At 67.7% G+C, this 15,177-nt stretch overlaps 2 protein-coding genes across 2 annotated transcripts in view; both read right to left on the bottom strand.

Moving 5' to 3' along the window:
- Window positions 1-15,177, bottom strand: part of LOC116999522 (NAD(P)(+)--arginine ADP-ribosyltransferase 2-like) — a 703,496-nt gene that overhangs the window by 182,986 nt on the left and 505,333 nt on the right. The window lies entirely within an intron of this gene.
- Window positions 1-15,177, bottom strand: part of PLEC (plectin) — an 81,306-nt gene that overhangs the window by 58,384 nt on the left and 7,745 nt on the right. Inside the window, exons 2-13 of the mRNA XM_033065837.1 lie at window positions 9,335-9,396; window positions 8,185-8,274; window positions 6,683-6,760; window positions 6,506-6,598; window positions 6,191-6,357; window positions 4,556-4,671; window positions 4,365-4,471; window positions 4,159-4,278; window positions 2,104-2,199; window positions 1,497-1,624; window positions 781-874; window positions 551-705 (exon numbers count right to left, since the gene is read on the bottom strand). Coding sequence (XP_032921728.1) covers window positions 551-705; window positions 781-874; window positions 1,497-1,624; window positions 2,104-2,199; window positions 4,159-4,278; window positions 4,365-4,471; window positions 4,556-4,671; window positions 6,191-6,357; window positions 6,506-6,598; window positions 6,683-6,760; window positions 8,185-8,274; window positions 9,335-9,396 — 1,306 coding nt within the window. The remainder of the gene's footprint in view (window positions 1-550; window positions 706-780; window positions 875-1,496; window positions 1,625-2,103; window positions 2,200-4,158; window positions 4,279-4,364; window positions 4,472-4,555; window positions 4,672-6,190; window positions 6,358-6,505; window positions 6,599-6,682; window positions 6,761-8,184; window positions 8,275-9,334; window positions 9,397-15,177) is intronic.

Here is a 15,177-nt window from a genome sequence, read left to right as displayed (position 1 = left end):
GTACACTGAACATGAGGATTTTGGGGTCACAAAGGGCTTTGGGGTATACAAGGGGGTACAGAGAGCTTGGGGACTTTGGGGCCAGGAGGGGCTTTGGGGTGTACAGGGGGGTTCAGCAAACATGGGGGGTTTGGGGTCATGGGAGGCTTTGGGGTGTAAAAGGGGGTACAGGGAGCATGGGGAGTTTGGGGTCATGAGAAGCTTTGGGGTCACGAGGGGCTTTGGGGACACAAGGGGGGTACAGCAAACATGGGGACTTTGGGGTCATGAGGAGCTTTGGGGTGTACAGGTGTCACAGAGGGGTACAGCAAACATGGGGAATTTGGGGAGGTTTTGGGGTCACAAGGGGCTTTTGGGGACACAAGGGGCTTTGGGGACACGAGGGGCTTTGGGATGTACAGGTGTCACAGGGGAGAAGCAGGGCATGGGGGTCACAGGAGGCCTGGCAGGGCTTTAGGGGGCACGGGGGGGGGCCAAGGAAAGACAAGGAGCACACGGCGGGCTCTGGGGCCATGGGGACACGCCGTGGGGACCCCCAGAGTGCCCGTACCGACGGTACATCTGCTCGCCCTGCGGGTGCCGCCCGTCCTTGAGGCTCTGCACGTCGTTGAAGAGCAGCCGGATCATGGCATCCGCCTTGTCCAGGTCCCGCTCCACCTCCGCCGCCTTCTGCGGCGCCTTCCCGGCCGCCAGCAGCCGAATGTCCTGCGGGGACAGCGACAGTGAGGCCACGGGGACCACGGTGAGGTGCCACCCCCGCCCCGGGGCACCGGCACTCACTGCCTGCAGCAGAGCATCCGCCTGGTTCAGCTGCTCCTCGCACAGCCCCGACTCCATCTGCAGCTTGGTGACCACGCGCTGCAGCCGCTCCAGCCTGCGGGGACAGGAGGACACCAGGGACAGGTCAGTCGGCTCGGTTCCGGGGGGCAGGAGGGCTGTGCTGGCCCGGCACAGCGCGGGGGCTGTCCCGGGTCGGGTCCTGGCCCTGTCCCACATCGGGTCCTGGCCCGGCACAGCGCGGGGGCTGTCCCGTGCTACATCCTGGTCCCTGTCCTGCTCCCCATCCCCTTCCCGATCTCCCCATCCCATTTCAACCCCCATCCTACCTCCCATGCGAATTCCACTCTCAATCCCAATCCCCTCCATCCATTTCAACCCCCATCCTGCCCCCCATCTCATTCCCAATTCCCCCTACCCCCATCCCATCCCCATCCCATCCCCAATTCCACTTCCAACCTCAATCCCATCCCCACTCCACCCCCACTGTTCCCGACCCTGCCCCGTCCCTCTCCGGCCGTGCCGAGCCGAGCCGAGCCGTGCCGTGCTCGAGGCGGCCGCAGAGCTTTCCCAGCAGGATCGGTGACTCAGAGCGCTGTGGTTCCCCCTCGGGGGGGCCGGGACACCCCACCCCGGCCCAGCCCCGCGGTTTGGCAGCGGGAGGGGGGCGTGGATGCCAGCCCGGCCCTGCCCAGCCCCCCCCGGCCCCCCCAACTCGCCTCTCGAACTCCGCCCGCAGCAGCTTCTCCCGCTCCAGCACCGCCACGTGCAGCCGCCCCCACTCCTTCTCCACGTCCAGAGGGTGGTACCCGGGGGGCACCTTCAGCTGGCCCGACTGCACCGCGCCCTGTGCACCCCGAGTGTCACACCCTGCCCCGAGAGTGTGCCGGGCACTGTCCCGGGACCCCCGGCACCCCTCGGGACCCTCGGGACCCGCCCCACACCTTGGGACCCACCCCACACCTTCAGCTGTCCGAACTGCACAGTGCCCTGCGCACCCCGAGTGTCACACCCTGCCCCGAGAGTGTGCCTGGCACTGCCCCGGGACCCCCGGGACCCCCAGCACCCCTTGGGATCCACCCAGAGCCCCCCAGCACCCTCGGGACCCCCAGCACCCCTTGGGACCCACCCAGAGCCCCCCAGCCCCCTTGGGACACATCCCCAGCTTCTCCACACCCCTGGCCACTCAGGACCCCCGAGATCCCCAGGATCTCCCCCTCAGGGCCTCACCCCTTTGGGATCCCAAACCCCCAGGACCCCCAGCACCCCCAGGACCCCAAGCACCCCCAGGACCGCCCCCCCAGCCCCGCCCCAGCCCCCGGGTACCTCCAGCGCCTGGAAGATGACTTTGGAGCGGTTCTTGTCGGCCTCCCGAGCCGGCAGCTCCGTCTCCTTGAACTTGAGGAACTGGCGCCAGAGGATCTGCCGGGTGGGGGGCACAGCTGAGCAGGGAACCCCCCCGAGCCGCTGCTGCCCCCTCCCCAAGCCCCCGCCCTGCCCCCCCTGCAATTTTCCATGTGTGCAGGGCCGGAGGGAAGGAAGTGGCCGTGCCGGGTTTGCCAGCGGTGACTCACGGCACAGCCAGCCAGGCTGAGTCACAGGGCCCCCCCTCCATGGGACACCCGGCTCTGGCACGGCTCGGGGTCCCCAAACCCTGCAGAGCCCCAGGCTGGCTCGGCGGGGGCTCAGTGCCACACCCAGGTGTCACGGTGACCCATGGTACGGCACAGCTGCCATGGGGGCTGCCACACGGGACATGAGCCACCCACAGCGGGGCTGGCACCCCTCACTGGGCATCAGCCACCCACAGCGGGGCCACCGGCCAGCCAGGATTGTGCCACACACTGCCCCAGCCATCAGTGGCTCCCAGGGCTGGTCATCCCTGTGCCAGCACTGTCCCTGTCCCTGCCCCCACACCTGTCTCTGTCCCTGTGTCCACCCCCATGCCAGGCCAGTACTATCCCTGTCCCTGTGTCCAGGCCAGCACCGTCCCTGTGTCCACCCCTGTATCCAGGCCAGCACTGTCCCTGTCCCTGTGTCCATCCCTGTGCCAGGCCAGCAGTACTGTCCCTGTCCCCACAGCCATGCCATGCCAGCACTGTCCCTGTCCCTGTCCCCATCTCAGGCCAGCACTGTCCCTGTGTCCATTCCTGTGTCCAGGCCAGCACTGTCCCAGTCCCTGTGTCCAGGCCAGCATTGTCCCTATCCCTGTGTCCATCCCTGTGCCAGGCCAGCACTGTCCCTGTCCCTGTGTCCATTCCGGTATCCAGGCCAGCACTGTCCCTGTCCCTGTGTCCATCCCCATGCCAGGCCAGCACTGTCCCTGTGTCCATCCCTGTATCCAGGCCAGCACTGTCCCAGTCCCTGTGTCCATCCCTGTGCCCATCCCAGGCCAGCACTGTCCCTGTGTCCATCCCTGTATCTAAGCCAGTACTGTCCCTGTCCCCACAGCCATGCCATGCCAGCACTGTCCCTGTCCCTGTGCCCATCTCAGGCCAGCACTGTCCCTGTGTCCATTCCTGTGTCCAGGCCAGCACTGTCCCAGTCCCTGTGTCCAGGCCAGCATTGTCCCTATCCCTGTGTCCATCCCTGTGCCAGGCCAGCACTGTCCCTGTCCCTGTGTCCATCCCGGTATCCAGGCCAGCACTGTCCCTGTCCCTGGTCCCTGAGTCCAGGCCAGCACCGTCCATGTGCCCATCCCGGTATCCAGGCCAGCACTGTCCCTATCCCTGTGTCCACTCCTGTGTCCAGGCCAGCACTGTCCCCACACCCATGCCATGCCAGCACTGTCCCTGTCCCTGTGTCCACCCCTGTATCCAGGCCAGCACTGTCCCCGTCCCTGTATCCAGGCCAGCAATGTCCCTGTCCCTGTGTCCATCCCCATGCCAGGCCAGCCCTGTCCCTGTGTCCATCCCGGTATCCAGGCCAGCACTGTCCCTGTCCCTGTGTCCATCCCTGTGCCCATCCCAGGCCAGCACTGTCCCTATCCCTGTATCCAAGCCAGCACTGTCCCTGTCCCCACACCCATGCCATGCCAGCACTGTCCCTGTCCCTGTGTCCACCCCTGTATCCAGGCCAGCACTGTCCCCGTCCCTGTATCCAGGCCAGCAATGTCCCTGTCCCTGTGTCCATCCCCATGCCAGGCCAGCCCTGTCCCTAGGCCAGTACTGTCCCTGTGTCCATCCCTGTGTCCATCCCAGGCCAGCACTGTCCCTGTCCCCACACCCACGCCATGCCAGCACTGTCCCTGTCCCTGTGCCCACTCCTGTATCCAGGCCAGCACTGTCCCCGTCCCTGTGTCCACGCCAGCCCTGTCCCTGTCCCCACACCCATGCCATGCCAGCCCTGTCCCTGTCCCTGTCCCCACGCCGGTGGCCTCACCTCGATCTCCTCGTAGCTGGCCGGGAGGCGCCGCTCCTCGAAGAGCGCCGAGTGCTGCCGGCTCCACTGCAGCAGCCCTGTCACCACCTCGTAGTACTCCTGCCAGCGCAGCTGCAGCTCCTGGGGAGGGAGGGGACGCGTGTGGGGCCGGCAGTGACGCCGCAGGGGGGTGGCAGCAGCGGTGGCCCCCCAGCACCCCAACTCACGTTGGCCTTGACGCCGTCCTGCACCTCGGGCACGCGGGGCATGGCGTCGTACAGCGAGGACACGTAGGTGATGATGGACTTCTCATCCGGCTGCGCCACGTCCACGTCTGCAGGGATGGAGGGAGGGGGTCAGGGGGGTGGGGAGGAGGGGGCTCTGCAGAGGGACCCCCCCAGTTCAGCCCAGCCCGCACCTTCAGGGTCCAGCAGCCGCGTGACCCCCAGGTCCCGCTCGGCCACGGTGAAGGCCTGGTCCAGGTTCTCCAGGTTGCTCTGGCGGTACACCCGGCTCATGTCGATCAGCATTGGCCTGTGGAGGGGGGCAGCAAGGGTCAGTGGGGCTGTGGGGACCCCAAAACCTTCCTGGGGCTGCCAGGGCTGCCTGTAGCCCTACCCAGCCACCCCACACCCCACAGCAGGGGGCAGGGGAGACCCCCACAGCCAGAACAGGGACAGGAGGAGCTGGGGATTCACAGCGGGAACCCTGGCACAGCCAGAGCCCCCATGTGCTGTGAACTGGGCACCCCAACCCTGCACGGGGCTGACACCCCAAAATTGCACAGGGCTGGCACCCCAACCCTGCAGGGGGCTGACACCCCATTTTTTTTGTGGGACTGACCCCCAATCCCCTGTGGGGCTCCACTTTGGGGCCAAGGTCAGCGTGGCAGTGCCTCAGGGCAGAGCCTGGCACAGCTGTGACCTGGCACGGTGCAGGTGACTCCCCCCACCTGGCACCTGCACAGATTTGCTCTCCCCAAAAGTACACAGCAGTCCCAGCAGGACCCGTGGGGACCTGCCTGTCACCGCCCCGGCATGCCAACGGCGGGCACGGCCCCGCCGGCACAGGGCGATGGGCCAGGGCTTGTCAGGAGCGCGAGCAGGCCCCGAGCAGGACTGGAACGGCGGCCCTGGGGAGCAGGGGATTGGTGCTGCTGCCCTGGGGAGCAGGGAATTGGTGTTGCTGCCCCATGGGCACGGGATTGGCACAGCTGAGCCATGGGCACAGGATTGGCACAGCTGCCCTGGGAAGCACGGGATTGGTGCTGCTGCCCTGGGGAGCAGGGGATTGGCACGGCTGAGCCATGGGCACAGGATTGGCATGGCTGAGCCATGGGCACGGGATTGGTGTTGCTGCCCCATGGGCACGGGATTGGCACAGCTGAGCCATGAGCACAGGATTGGCACAGCTGCCCTGCGGAGCAGGGGATTGGCATGGCTGAGCCACGGGCACGGGATTGGCACGGCTGAGCCACAGGCACAGGATTGGCACGGCTGAGCCACGGGCACAGGATTGGCACAGCTGAGCCATGGGCACAGGATTGGCACAGCTGCCCTGGGGAGCACGGGATTGGCACGGCTGAGCCATGGGCACAGGATTAGCATGGCTGCTCCATGGGCACGGGATTGGCACAGTTGCCCTGGGAGCAGGGAATTGGCACAGTTGAGCCATGGGCACAGGATTGGCACAGTTGAGCCATGGGCACAGGATTGGCACAGCTGCCCTGGGGAGCACGGGATTGGCACAGCTGAGCCATGGGCACGGGATTGGCACAGCTACCGTGGGGAGCAGAGAATTGGTGCTGCTGCCCCATGGACACAGGATTGGCACGGCCGCCCTGGTGAGCACAGGATGGGCACGGCCACCTCATGGGCACGGGATTGGCACGGCTGAGCCATGAGCACGGGATTGGCAGGGCTGCCATGGTGAGCACAGCACGGGCACAGCTGCCCCACAGGCACCAGACCAGCACACCCCACACACAGCCCCAAACCCCCACACCCCACACCCCACACCCGCCGTGTGTCCCACGCCTGCCCGCGGCACCCACTTGTGCCGGTGGATGATGGCGTTGAAGAGGCGCCCGTCCCGCCAGCTGGTGGTGAAGTTGTCGCAGCGCAGGCCCTGGTAATCCTCCACCATGCGCTGCGACCACAGCAGCAGCTTCTCCTTGGCCGTCATGTCCTCCGACTGCCCGGTCACCTGGATGTCCGAGATCTGCCAGGACACAGGCGTTACTCTGCAAGCTGGCCCGGGCACAGCGACACCGGGGGCACGGCAGATGGCAGTGACACCGCTCCTGCCCCTCTGGGGACACCCCGGAGACCCGGCCCCTCGGTACCGCTGTCCCCACGCCAGGGCTCACCTGGAAGTGGAGGATGATGGTCCAGATGAGCCCCAGGGTCAGTTTGGGATTGCCATCGGCGATGTCATCGTTCCGGATGTTCACCAGCTTCACCTGCGGCACAGGACGCAGCGGCTCAGGGACGGGCCAGCGCGGCACAGCCCCGGGGGCATCCCAGGGCTCCCACCCCCTCCTCACCTGCCGATGCTTCAGGTAGTTGAGGGCGATCTGGACATTCTGCAGCTTGTGGAAGCGCATCCGGCCCTTCTCGCGGGGCTGGGGGACAGAGAGGAGCGCGGTGAGCGCGGACACAGCGTCCCCGCCGCGTCCCGCCGCGACACACCCCTGTCCCCATTCCCAGCAGTGCCACCACCCCATCCTGCCATCCCCGTCCTGCCATCCCCGGCCGCTCCCAGCTCATGCCGACGGCGCCGCCCTCGCCCTTTGCCCCTGCAGGGGTGGGGACGCTCCCCCCGCTCCCCCCGGCGCCGAACCGCCGGCACCGGCCGTTCCCACGCCGCGCCCGCGGCACCGGGACCAGCACGCCATCCCCGGGGGAGCCCAGCGCCCGAAATGCGGTCACGGCAGGACCGGGGTGGCCTCGGGGCCAGTGCGCCGCGGTCCTGTGGTCCCTCGCATGCTCCAGTGTCCCCTCAACAGGACCGGGAACCGGCGGGCGAGCCCCTCACAAGCCGGGTGAGCCCCCCAAACTTGTGGGTCCCAGCGGAGTCCCCTGGGCCCGAACAGACCCCCGACACATTCCTGCCCCACAGCAATGCTGGTTCCACCAGCTGAGCCCAGCTTTGGTTACTGGGAGAGCTGGGGACTCCACAAACCCCCTCGTGCCACCAGGGTCACTCCTGTGCCACAGAAAGGGGCCAGCATGGACCTGCAGCTGCCTGGGGACAGGGCCAGCCCTCGTGTGAGACCTGGGGAGTTGGTGGCCACGAGCCACCCCCTTGCCAGCACATCCTGCTGAGGCGCCAGGAGCCTCAGCTCCAGCATGGTGGGATCACTCCCAGTGAAGATGATTTCTCTCTCACTGCTGCCACTGAGTTCTGGCCCAGGGACGCCCACCCAGCCCACAGCTCTCGGCATCAGGGGGCACCAGGACAGGCAAAGCATGCAGCCAGAGCACGGGGATGGCACTGGGACAGGCATGGCACGCAGCTGGACCACTGGGACAGGCACGGCACATGGCACAGGGCTCATGGCACAGGGCTCATGGCTCCTGGCTCATGGCTCACGGCATGCAGGCAGTCCCAGGACGCGCTCAGCACCGCTCTGTGCCGCTGTCACGGCGCCGGTGGCCGTGCTGGGCCATGCCAAGAGCCCACGGCAGAACCACTCACCAACCGCAAGGTCCGGAGGACGTCGCGCTCCCGGGGCTGCCCCGGCCGAGCCGAGCGGAGAGGAGCAGAGAGAGGAAGAAGGAGGAGGAGGAGGCAAAGGCGGCGGTGGGCCGGGGGCCGGGGCCGGCGCCGGGAAGCAGAGAGGGCACCAAAGCAAAGAGAGGTTAGAGGCGGGGGCGGGGGGCGCTCCGGGGACACCGGGACAGACCGACGGCCAAGCAGGAAGAGAGGGGACAGAGGCAGGCAGCGAGGGTGAGGAAAAGGACGAGGATGAGGACAAGGACGACCGGCGCGGGGGCCCGGCGGGGACAGGGGCGCAGGGCGGGGCGGGGGCACCGCGGCACCTACCAGGGTGTCACCCGACAGCACCTCCAGCAGCGAGATGAGGTTGTGCCCGTCCCGCAGGTCCTCGTACAGGTCGTTGACATGGCGCTGCGCCTGTGGGGAAAGCGAGGGCGTCAGGGGGCAGCTGAGCAGCCCCCACCCCACAGCCAGCACCGGGCTGGGTGCGCGGTGACCCCACAGTGCAGCGGGTGCTCACACACAGCCCCGAGTGCAGCTGGTGTGCCCCCCACCAGTGCCATGATCCCCCCCAAAACACACACAGCAGCTCCCCCTGTGCCAGGACGGACCCAGCAGCACTCCAGCAGCACTCTGGCATGCACAGAGACCCACCACAAATGGTCAGACCCACCATAAAGGGGTCAGACCCACCACAAAGGGGTCAGACCCATCACGAGGGGGTCAGACCCACCACAAAGGGGTCAGACCCACTGCCCAGCACAGCAGCAGCCCCAGGGAGCCCCCCCAGCGCAGGGAAAGGAGGGTGTGCGAAGAGGAAGAGCGCAGTGGGACTGGGAGAGAGGAAGGACCTACCTCTGGTCGCCAGTGCTGCGCAGGGCAGAGAGAAGAGAGCAGTTAGGAGAGAGCAGAGAGGGGACCCAGCATGGGCAGAGCGTGGTGGCACCACGGTGGCACTGCAGGGTCAGGGACATGTGCAGACACGTTGGGGGGGCTGGGCCGTGTCCCGGTGGGTGCCAGGTGCTGAGGTGGGGCTCTGCCTGTGGCAGGGGGGGCCAGTACCTGGCAGGGAGTGGGGGCTGGCAGGAGGGGGACAGGAGTGAGGGCATCAGGACACATCCCCGGGTGTGAGGGGCACCATTCCCTCCTGGCAGAGGTGGGAGGGCAGACCCTCACCTGGGGAGGGCAGAACCCCCTGGAGGGCAGACCCTCACCTGCAGGGCAGACCCCTCACCTGGAGGGCAGACCCCTCACCATGGAGGGCAGACCCTCACCTGGGGAGGGCAGACCCCATCATGGAGGGCAGACCCCTCACCTGGAGGCAGCTGAGCGGCCTTGAGCACAGTTGTGCCACTGTCACTGGCACAGGGGACCCTGCACTGCCCCGTCCCCGGCCGTGCTGGCACACGGGGCTGTGGCTGGGGCTGATTTTGGGGGTTGGGACCAGCTGTGCCCGCTGGACTGGCAGTGCCCATACCTTGATAAGGTGCTTGTTGACCCATTTGGTGAAGGTTTTCTTCTGGACACGATCTCGCTCATCTGCAAGAGAGGAGAGGGCCAGGTGAGCCGGCGGCACCGGGGCTGTGGCACGGGCTAAAAGCAGGCCCCGGCGGTGGCACCGCAGGGCACGGCTGGCGCAGGAAGCGATGAGCCAACTGCTCTGGGGAACCACGGTGAGTCACGGGGTGTGGGGAAAGGAAACAGCTAACGGGGACCAGCCCCAGCGTGCCAGCTCCATGGCAGCAGCACCTCAGCACCGAGATGGGATCAGTTGGCCAGAGCACGGTGCGAACAATGCCAAAGCTGCAGGTTCAACCCCAGCACAGACAAATTAAAAACTGGGCTTGGTGATCCTTGTGGAACTCCTTCCAACTCAGAATATTCTGTGCCTCGCTGAGTGCTCGTGGCAGGAGGTGCCAACCCTGAGCACCTGGCAGTGCTGTGAGGAGCCCCAGCAGCGCCCTGGGCTCGCTGGGTACGGTACAAACACCACGGGGTGTTTGTCCTGGCACCACCCTGGCACCGCTCCAGCCCCACAGGCAGGGTCCTGGTGGGACATGTATGGGATGGAGACGAGCCCACGCAGAGTGTGCACTGCCAGAGCTGTGGGACAGCCCAGGACAGCTCCAGGACAGCCCCAGGACACCCCACAGCCCCGGGACACCCTTCTGTGCAGGCACAGGGCCAAACAGGGCAGCAGTGAGTCACGGCGCTCCCTGCCCGCTGCCCTGTCATTAGGGGATGGCATGGGAATGGTGACGCACTGGGATGGGGACCCGGGATCCCACAGGACCCTGCACCCCACCCACCCCCAGCACCCCGTGCCAGCTCCCCCTCTGCTGTCCCCTGATCCCCAGTGTCACCACCAGTGTCACCAGCCCCAGCCCGCTGCCCGGGAGGGCTCGGAGCCCAGCAGTGACACCCACAGCACACGGGGCGATGGCACCGGTGCCGCGGCAGCCACGGGGCGCCCCTGCCCTCGCCGTGGCGAGCCGGGCGCTGCGTGCTGGGTCTTGCCCCGCAGGAGCGTGCCGGGATCTGCCCGTGCGGCACCCACAGCCAACACTCCCCGCCGGGAGAGCACCCGGGGATGCTGCGGAGCCCGAAGCGCCCCGCGGGCCCACGGGCGCTCAGCGGCACAGCCAGGGCGTGCCGTGCCGGGCCGTGCCGGGAGTGGCCACGGTACGAGAGGAAGGAAGGAAGGAAGGAAACGTGGGGCACTGCGCGCCGAGCGGGGGGCACCGACACCGTCCCCCGGCACCCTCGCGCACAGCTTTGACACACGAGGGGTCTCCGGAGCGGCGCCCACCCCGCGGCGGCGGCGCAAGGAGAGCCACGGCCAGGCCGGAGCGGCCGGCAGGGCGTGGCAGGAAGCGACCGCGGGCACCGGGGATGGAGCTGGGCGGCGGCGGGGGGTCTGCTCCGGTCTGCCCCACAGCGCGGACCCCGCCCCAGCACGGGGGTCTGCCCCACAGCCCGGCAGGAGCATCCCCCCGGCGTGGGGCGGGACCCACAGCCTGCCCTGGGCGCACCAACCTGGGGACACCAACCTGGGGACACCGCGCCGGTGCGCGGGGCTGCTCCAGGGACACCGCCCCGGGGTGCGGAGCTGCCCCACGGCCTGCCTGGGGGCTCAGAGCCCCGGGGACACGCAGCCAGCACGGGGTGTCCCGCCCTGGGACGGGGGTCTGTCCCGCAGCCTGCCCCGGGGCACCGCCCCAGGTGGGAATGCGGTGCTGGGGCGGCCCCCCCACGCCCATCTCGGTACCTTTGCGGCCCTCGGCCGCCCGCAGCACGGCCAGGTACAGGTTGTCCTCAGAGCCCGTCCGAGCCGGAGCCTCCTCCGAGCTGCGCCGCGGCCGGGACATGCTGAGCCCGACACCGCCGCTCTCCCTTCCCGCTGCGCCGCCGGTCCTGCCGCGAGTGGGGCGGCCCGGGGAGGAGACGGGGCTCTCTCTCCCCCCGCCCCACGCCCCACGGCCCGACCCTGCCCACAGGAAACTCCCGAGCTTTAACCCTTCCCTCCCTGCGCCTGCGGGCGGGATGGGGCGCGGACCCACGGGGCACTGACACGCCCAGTCAGACACACACGGGGCCGTGAGACCCCCGGGTCTGCGAGCGTGGGACCCTCGTTCCTGAGGATCGGGGTGTTCAGAAACCCCTCACCCCTCACCCAGGGCGTCTCACACCTCGGGGTCTTGGGACCCTCAGGTCCACGAGTCCGGGGGGGTGGGACCCATAACCTGGGGCTGTGGAACCCCCCAGTCACCACAGCTCAGGACCAACCAGGTTTCCAGGTCAAAACCCTCCTTGCCCCTCACAAAGGGTCCCCAGAACCCCTCTGGCCCCATGGTCAGGAGCTCCCCAGGCCTCAGCTGGGACCTTCAGTCCCTGTGGGGGTTTTGGCACCGCCCAGTCCCACAGGGACCGTTCCAGAACCCCCAGCACACGCCCTGGCGCTGTAGGACCCCCGCGCCCCCCATCTGCGGCTCAAACCCCCAGGGCCACCAGCCCCAGTCCCACATCCCACATTTGAGGGGCTCAGATCCCCGGGGCCCCTCTTGAGGGGTTCAGGGTCACAATCCCCCGGGCTGCAGGATCCCCAGGATGGGGGACCGAGCCCCACAGAGTCCCCCTGTGCCCCACGAGCGGCTCCGTTCCCAACAGCACCCCAGGCCAGCACCCCACACCCCACCCTGTGCCCCACAGCACCCACGGGCTCTCACATCGGGCGTGGCACTGCAGGAATCCCCCGATGGGTGACAACTGAGGGGACAACGGGGCAAATGCAGGGGCTGTGCCGCCCTGGGTGCTGCAGCCCCCCGGGACGTCCCTCCCTGGGGCACTCGGGGTTGGGGACCCCCGGGCTGGCACGGGCTGGGAATCCCCAGCCCCTCGGGGTGGCGGGGAGGTGGCAGCCCTGCCCACGGCAGCGCCCGTGTCACCAACGTCACCCACGTCATCCACGGCAGGGGTGGCAGCTGCTGGGGAAAGTGCAGCTGCCCTGGGCGCTGCCAGCCGGGCACGCCCCAAGACCCAGATCTGCACCCCAACACATGCGTCAGTGCCCTAAGGTCACATCCTGCACCCCAATATCCGTGTCTGCACCTCAATATCCGTGTCTGCACCCCAATATCCCTGTCTGCACCCCAACCCATGCATCAGTGCCCTAAGGTCACATCCTGCACCCCAATACTCAGGTCTGCACCTCAATATCTGCGTCTGCACCCCAATATCCGTGTCTGCACCTCAATATCCGTGTCTGCACCCCAATATCCCTGTCTGCACCCCAACCCATGCATCAGTGCCCTAAGGTCACATCCTGCACCCCAATATCCGTGTCTGCTCTCCAATATCCCTGTCTGCGCCCCAATATCCCTGTCTGCACCCCAACACATGCGTCAGTGCCCTAAATCCCAGATCTGCACCCCAATACCCAGGTCTGCACCCCCAACATCCATTTGTGCACTCCAACACCCGTGTCTGCACCCCAATATCTGCGTCTGCACCCCAACATCCGTGTCTGCACCCCAACATCCCTGTCTGCACCCCAATGCCCAGGTCTGCACCCCAACACATGCGTCAGTGCCCTAAGGTCACATCCTGCACCCCAATACTCAGGTCTGCACGCCAATATCCGTGTCTGCACCCCAATATTCAAGTCTGCACCCCAACATCCGTGTCTGCACCCCAATAACACTGTCTGCACCCCAATAACACTGTCTGCACCCCAGCGCCCATGTCTGCACCCCGATATCCGTAGCTGCACCTCAATACTCAGGTCTGCACCTCAATATTCATGTCTGCACCTCAATACCATTTCTCCACCCCAGTACCCATGTCTGCACCCCCAAGACATGCGTCAGTGCCCTAAGGTCACATCCTGCACCCCAACATCCGTGTCTGCACCTCAGTATCCATGTCTAGAACCCCAACACCCCGTTCTGCACTCCAATATCTGTGTCTGCACCCCAACGCCCCTGTCTGCACCTCAATACCCATTTCTCCACCCCAACGCCCCTGTCCGCACCTCAATACCCATTTCTGCACCCCAACACCCCTGTCTTCACCCCAAGAGCCCCGTTCCGCGGCCGCGGCCCCTCCTCAGTGTGGAGTCCAAGGCCGCGGGGCCGGGGCCGGCTCCTGCCGTGACTCACGGTCCAAACGCGCGGCTGCGGGGAGCCCGGCCGGCCCCCGCCCACGGCGGCACCCACCGTGACACCCACCGTGACACCCACCCGTGACACCCATCCCGACACCCATCCCGTGGCTGCGGGGCCCGGCAGGGAGCGGCAGCCGCGGCCGGGTCGATGCCCGCTGGGACGGAGCCAGCGCGGCGGCCGCGGAATGCGGGCGGCACCGGCCCGGCCCCGGCCCCGGCACGCACATTTTTCCGCCGAGAGCGCATCTGGCACAGGCGCATCTGGCACAGGCACATCTGGCACAGGCACATCTGGCGCCCCGAACGCGGTGGGAGCCCTGCTGACGCACGTCGGGGGAGGCAGGGACACCCCGGAGCCGCGGCTACCGCGACTCGGCCCGAGGTGCCACCGGCCCACAGAGGTGACACGGCCAGGGCGGTGACACGGCCAGGGCGGTGACACGGCTGGCACCGCTGTGGTCTGGCACCGCGCTCACACGGGCCGAACCGGCCCCGATGTACCGAAATGGGACCGGGACCGGCGGATTCTGAGACGCGATCGGGAGCCTGGGATCGCTCCGGGGTGAGGGGCGGAACCGACACCCCCAGAACCGGCACCACCAGAACCGGCACCCCCCAGAACCGGCCCTCTCCGGCTGCAGCACCCCCGCTCCGCCGGGCAGTGACCGGGAGGACGCGGCGGCGTCAGACCGGGCTCTTTGAAGACCTGACGGGGCGGCTCCTGGCACCGGCCCCGGCGGCTCCCGGGGCAGGCGGCGCCCGGCTCCCGTCCCTGGCAGCTCCCGGCCCTGCAGCTCCCGGCTCCGGCGGCTCCCGGGCCAGCCGGGCCGGCCGGGCAGGAGCTCCTGAGCCTCGCCCGCGGCTGCCGACGCCACCGGGCCGGCCCGGCTCCCTCCCACGGCGTCTCAGGGCTCCGAGGGAACCCCCGGGACTCGCCGAGCCGCCCCCACCTCGACATTGCACCGGGCATGGAACGGGCGCTGCCGGCAGCGGGGCTGTGCCCAGCGCTGTGGGGACACCCGGGTGACATCCAGGCTGCGACAACGGGGCAGCAAAGCACTGCGGGCGCTACGGGCAGCGGCCCGGGGACCGGGCTGTACCGGGGCTGGGGACACCTCGAGCACCGTGCCGGGGAGTGCCAGGGGTCTGTGGGCACCGGCAGAGAGCGGGGATTGGCACTGGGGACAGTGAGAGGGCCCGGGGGCGAGGGGACAATACCGGGGAGAGGGTCAGGGGACAGGGGGACAATACTGGGGAGAGGGTCAGCCCCGGGGAGACACGAGCAGGGGGACCTGACACTGCAGGATGGGCACACGGGGCACTGGGGCCCACAGCACGGGAGCTCGCTGGGAGGGGCTGGGCACGGGGAGATGAGCTGAGCTGAGACAGACACACAGACACACACACAGACACACAGACACACAGACACAGACAGACACACACACAGACAGCGTGCACAGGCAGACACACAGACACACTGACACATGGTGTGCACAGACAGACACACTGACACACAGACACACTGACACACCGACACACAGCGTGCACAGACAGACACACAGACACACAGACACACAGACACACAGCGTGCACAGACAGACACACAGACACATGGCATGCACAGACAGACACACAGACACACTGACACACCGACACAT

This window comes from Catharus ustulatus, chromosome 1 (assembly GCF_009819885.2).
Source record: "Catharus ustulatus isolate bCatUst1 chromosome 1, bCatUst1.pri.v2, whole genome shotgun sequence".
Taxonomy (NCBI): Eukaryota; Metazoa; Chordata; class Aves; order Passeriformes; family Turdidae; genus Catharus; species Catharus ustulatus.
The sequence above is the reverse complement of the archived record's forward strand: the minus strand, read 5'-3'. Positions and strand labels throughout refer to the sequence as shown.